Below are 6156 nucleotides of genomic sequence, written 5' to 3'. Positions count from 1 at the left end.
CGCCCCCCGCCTCTGCCAACCCACTCTTCCACTTAATGGGGCATCGAGGAGACGAACTGTATGGAGATCTGCACTAGGACTAGAATGGAGTTCGATTTAATAGAGTGGAGCAAAGTAAAATGAAAAGCCCTCCTCAAAGATAGAACGCGCCGCCCGGTTCAGGAATCGAAATACGACTTTATAGTGTTGAATCCAACACCCTAACCACAAACCCACGATCCTTCCCCTGCCTAATACCACTTGTTTCATAGACCCTGAAATGCTTACATTTCAAGTCAGCACCAGTAAAGTGCAAATTGAACCATAGAAAACAGAGGGCCCAACTACCGGGCCGCAGACAGGAATCCAGTCCTACAGAAAAAATACAGGATCCTTTCGGTTTGAACGGCAGTTTTTAATCATAATTTCGGTACTAGTCGCGTAGACTGGACCCGGTTTGCACACGCGCGCAGACGCGCATCCGCGCTAGCCAGTCGTAGGTAGTCGATCCTACAGCGACTTGCGTATGCAAATGAGCTGATTAGAAGCATTGAAAAAAAAAAAAAAAAACAGCCTTAAGGACAGTCAAACATTTTTTTTTTTTCAAAGTAGACCACTACAGGCGACAATTCACTTGTGTTTCCTTTGAATAGCTACGGCAAACTTCGTTAACCGTTCAGCTATGCTCGTTCTCTTTCAACTGGAATTTAACCCCTGACCAACCCTAAATTATTAGACATTTTGGTCGTGGCCATCCCGCTTTGTTGTAAATCCAATACTGCATTTGTTCAGTTTGACTTTAAAACAAAATTCGGCTGCTCTTTCTAGCAGCTCGGTGGAAGATATCTCTTGACCGAAGTTGTACAAGGTCTGTGTTTGCTCCTTGTTTTCAGTTTCTCCAAAGACCCAACTGAACTCTTGTCTTTAACTTCAGCTGAACAGTCCCCAGTCCCAAGATTGCCCTGGTCGTGCAGACCTGATCAAAGGAGTTTATTTCTAACTAGACGTAAAGTAACCCTTTACTTCATAGAAATGTTTTATTTCTACGTGGGGGAAATTTGGTTACTATAAGTTTACAGTGAAGAGACTTAACGCAGTGAACCATTTCATACGAGGCAACTAAATTCTGACCCCACGTTGTGGTTGGCTTGTCACCAGTAACCGATTTTCCTGTTGAAGCCTACAGTAAAATTACCTTGTTGGTGGGGGAGGGGTTAAGCCAATTTTTTAAAACTTTTTTTTGAATTTTCAAGCTGCAGTTTGCCGTAGCTATTCAAAGGAAACACAAGTGAATTGTCGCCTGTAGTGGTCTACTTTGAAAAAAGAAATGTTTTTCAATGCTTCTAATTGTTTTGTAACGAAAAAAAACGCAATTGTCTTTAAAATAATATACACCGTATATCGTTGAAAAATATTTCCTAAGCTCCAGTAGGGGCTCGCTATTAACTTAGTTTTTGCAATGTTGCGCCAATCAGCTCATTTGCATACGCAAGTCGCTGTAGGATCGACTACCTACGACTGGCTAGCGCGGATGCGCGGATGCGCGCACCGGGTCCAGTCTACCCATAATTTCTAGGTAACTAAAAAATTTTAAACTTAGTTTACTGGTAGAATGTGTTTACAAAACATCTTTTTCTCTTGGCTTTATTGAGAAAATTCTATAGTTTGTAAGATATTTATTGTTTTTTCTTCAATTTCTGCAATTTCAACCAATCACTGACGTCTATTGAGGTAAAAAACATTCTGTGCCCTATGAATATGACCATCGTTTAAGAAACAGATTGGGTTTATTTACATTTGTGAAGAAAAAAAAGATACCCTTCCCCCCACCCCTAACTCAGATTGAAATGCAATAGATCGATACTAGGGTCATAATTATGGGTGACAATTTCATGACACCGCTAGAAAAAAAACTGCCGTTCAAACCGAAAGGATCCAAAATACATTTTTCAATTTTACTAGACTGCCCGTGACGCGTTGGGTCACCAATAGTTCGAAGTACCTGGGAAAAAAATAATAAACTGCGTAACATAGGTGCAGGAGTGGCTGTGTGGTAAGTAGCTTGCTAACCAACCACATGGTTCCGGGTTCAGTCCCACTGCGTGGCACCTTGGGCAAGTGTCTTCTGCTATAGCCCCGAGCCGACCAATGCCTTGTGAGTGGATTTGGTAGACGGAAACTGAAAGAAGCCTGTCGTGTATATATGTGTGTGTGTGTGTGTGTGCGTGTTTGTGTGTCTGTGTTTGTTCTCCCATATCGCTTGATAACCGATGCTGGTGTGTTGACATCCCAGTAACTTAGCGGTTCGGCAAAACAGACCGATAGAATAAGTACTGGGCTTAGTAAGAATAAGTCCCGGGGTCGATTTGCTCGACTAAAGGCGGTGCTCCAGCATGGCCGCAGTCAAATAACTGAAACAAGTAAAAGAGTAAAAGAGTAAACTGCGTAACTTGTGTTATTCCGTTTGTATTCACATTTCAATGGTACCTTACTTTCAAAGCATTTCCCCCATTACAAACCGGTTTGGCTATTTATAAAGGTACCCGAAAAAAAAAAAAAAAAAACACGCGTATCTCGGTAACCCGTGGTTCGATTTACGTGGTTCGGTAACCCGTGGTTCGATTTACGCGAAACTTGTTTTATTCAGGTTGTATTCACATGAACATCAATTAACGATTTTGACTCGTTCGTACTTCGGTGTCAGATAATTTTTTTCCACAAGATCTTTCGGGTGCATTCGACATGTCTCACCTCCAAACCCGCCGCAAGCCATTTTCTTCCGGAAAAGAAAGGGGGGGGGAGTGTGCGGACATTAAACTTTCCCAGGAAGCTCCGTGTTTCCCCACCAACGGAGTTTTGTTTCGCGGGGGGTTTCTCTTTTCCAGATTATTTCACATGCTTTCAACGAATGTAACATCGAAATCATGCATAAACGGCTCCTTTCTCCCAGAAAAAGAAAGCTGTGGCTGCTATTTTTAGCACTCCCTGGTATCACGTAACAGCTATTTCGGGTTCTTTATCGCAAATAACTCTTACGTGGTAGTAGGGCGTGCTAGAAATAGCAGCCAAATCTGCCCTTGTACCAGTCAAGTGGGGATGTTTTGACTAATAATTCTTAGTTGGTCGAACAACGGCATAGATATATTCTTCGATAGGGTAAGATTTAGCTGCTATTTCTAGATGAGTTGTATAACCATGTGGAGACTCCCTCGTTGCATAGGGAGAGAGGCGTGTGTAATTTCTACATAAGGCGCAGGAGTGGCTGTGTGGTAAGTAGCTTGCTTACCAACCACATGGTTCCGGGTTCAGTCCCACTGCGTGGCACCTTGGGCAAGTGTCTTCTGCTATAGCCTTGGGCCGACCAATGCCTTGTGAGTGGATTTGGTAGACGGAAACTGAAAGAAGCCTGTCGTATATATATATAATATATATATATATATGTATGTGTGTGTGTATGTGTGTCAGTGTTTGTCCCCCTAGCATTGCTTGACAACCGATGCTGGTGTGATTACGTCCCCGTCACTTAGCGGTTCGGCAAAAGAGACCGATAGAGTAAGTACTGGGCTTACAAAGAATAAGTCCCGGGGTCGATTTGCTCGACTAAAGGCGGTGCTCCAGCATGGCCGCAGTCAAATGACTGAAACAAGTAAAAGAGTAAAGAGGTGTTGTTATGCTAAAATAAATACTAACTCACACGGAAGTAAAAGACTGCGTTGCGGTTTCGAATCTGGAGTAAAAAAAAAAACACTTGTACTTCACTTTCAAAGCTAAGACGTGAACGTCACATTCCCCCCTCCTTCAACTGTGTGTGTGTGTGTGTGTAAGTGTGTACGTAAGCGAGAGAAAACCAATGTTCGATTTTCTAAGTGTTTTAGAACACGTGAAGGGTTCGTTTTACCCCTCCTCCCATTGCTTCCCCGAGTTTTTTTATGGGACTCGGAATATCGATAGGTGAACTTGTATATAACCTTTGGACCAAAGGAAAATGTAATCAGTATATGAATTCATTCATAAAGTTTATAGTACAACCACGTGGGTTAGAGTTCAGTACCATTGCTCAGCGCCTATCTTCTGCTATAGCTGTGAGCCGACAAATACCTTGGGAGTTGACCGGGGTCACGGAAAGTATGTGGAGCCACTCAAATATGTGTGTGTTTCACTTCACCCCCATGACTTGGTAACAGCTGTTGGTTTGTTTGCATTACTTGTAACTTAGTAACCGATAGAATAAGTACAAGACTTTATAAAACAAAAACATGTACTAGAGTAAATATGTCAGATTAAAACGACTTAAGTCGATGCTTCGGAAGGGCACCCTTCAATGACTAAAACAACTACAAAAATATTTTGTGTTTGTATGTGTGTAGAGAGAGAGAGAGAGACAGACAGACAGAGATTTAGTGCCTCGTCAAAAAAAATTAATATTCTAAAATTCGGACTTACGGTTTTTAATCCCGTTTTTCGTCGTTAATGGAAGCACGTTTTCATTATTGTTTTCTAAAGCGGCATTCAAGTAAATCTGGTAATTTTCGGCATCACTATGTCCCAGACAGGGTGTACTGTGACGACGCACTCCACTGCCATTTTGGTTCCCCTTGTTGCTAGAAATTACTTTCAAATGTGCATGGTCTACGTTTAAATTCGGTCGGAAGGGAATATAACGATCAAACGAAAACGTGTGAAACGACCTCTCTAACAAAGTTGGACTGCATTGCAAGGAATCTTCGAAACTTTCGTATATTGCTATGGCTCTGTCAGCCATTGTCTCTTATTTCTTGGAATTCTACAACAAATTGTCAGAAGGATTTCGGTCGCAGAGTGTTATTTTTCACTGTATTTTTCAAAGTTTTCAATTTATAAGTCATTCAATAACTCTAATCTAGCGAGGACGGTGAAACGTTAAATTATATTATCGATACGCCTCGTTTGTTGTGGTCGCCGCACCTGTTATTTGACGCATGCGCATCACAAGATGTGAGCTAGCAAAGGTATTTTGCATTTGGTAGAGAGAATACGAAATTAGCATATTTCATATTCTAATAATTATTTCAACTTTTTGCCACAAGGACAGTTTGGGGGAGGGGACGATTCGATTAGAGGGATCTCCAGTGTTCAACTGGTACTTATTTTATCGACCCCGAAAGGATGAAAGGCAAAATCGACCCCGAAAGGATGAAAGGCAAAATCAACCGCGGTGGAATTTGAACACAGAACGTGGCGACAAGCGAAATGTCGCATTTCGTCCAGCGTGCTAATGATTCTTTTCTACTATAGACACAAGGCCTGAAATTTGGCGGGGAGGGCGCCAGTCGATTAGATCGACTCCAGTACGCAACTGGTACTTAATTTATCGACCCCGAAAGGATGAAAGGCAAAGTTGATCTCCGCGTAATTTGAACTCAGAATGTAAAGACAGACGAAATAGCCCTTTCTACTATAGGCACAAGGCCTGAAATTTGGGGGAGGGGGATAGTTAATTACATCGACCTCAGTGTTTCATCGGTACTTAATTTATTGACCCCGAAGGGATGAAAGGCAAAGTTGACCTCGGCGGAATTTGAACTCAGAATGTAAAGACAGACGAAATAGCCCTTTCTACTATAGGCACAAGGCCTAAAATTTTTTTTTTGGGGGGGGGGGATAGTTAATTACATCGACCCCAGTGTTTCATCGGTACTTAATTTATCGACCCCGAAAGGATAAAAGGCAAAGTTGACCTCGGCGGAATTTGAACTCAGAATGTAAAGACAGACGAAATAGCCCTTTCTACTATAGGCACAAGGCCTGAAATTTTTTTTTGGGGGGGGGGATAGTTAATTACATCGACCCCAGTGCGTGACTGGTACTTAATTTATCGACCCCGAAAGGATAAAAGGCAAAGTTGACCTCGGCGGAATTTGAAACTCAGAATGTAAAGACAGACGAAATAGCCCTTTCTACTATAGGCACAAGGCCTGACATTTTTTTGGGGGGGGGGATAGTTAATTACATCGACCTCAGTGTTTCATCGGTACTTAATTTATTGACCCCGAAGGGATGAAAGGCAAAGTTGACCTCGGCGGAATTTGAACTCAGAATGTAAAGACAGACGAAATAGCCCTTTCTACTATAGGCACAAGGCCTGAAATTTTTTTTTGGGGGGGGGATAGTTAATTACATCGACCCCAGTGCGTGACT

General features: G+C 42.2%; 1 protein-coding gene across 1 annotated transcript in view; it reads right to left on the bottom strand.

Moving 5' to 3' along the window:
• The window catches only part of LOC115223698 (cell division cycle 20.5, cofactor of APC complex-like), a 16897-nt gene extending 12156 nt beyond the window's left edge, over window positions 1-4741 (bottom strand). Inside the window, exon 1 of the mRNA XM_029794372.1 lies at window positions 4423-4741. Coding sequence (XP_029650232.1) covers window positions 4423-4741 — 319 coding nt within the window. The remainder of the gene's footprint in view (window positions 1-4422) is intronic.
• Between the last annotated feature and the right edge of the window lie 1415 nt (window positions 4742-6156).

This window comes from Octopus sinensis, linkage group LG23 (assembly GCF_006345805.1).
Source record: "Octopus sinensis linkage group LG23, ASM634580v1, whole genome shotgun sequence".
In the NCBI taxonomy this organism is placed as follows: Eukaryota; Metazoa; Mollusca; class Cephalopoda; order Octopoda; family Octopodidae; genus Octopus; species Octopus sinensis.
This window is presented reverse-complemented; position numbering and strand designations above follow the sequence as displayed.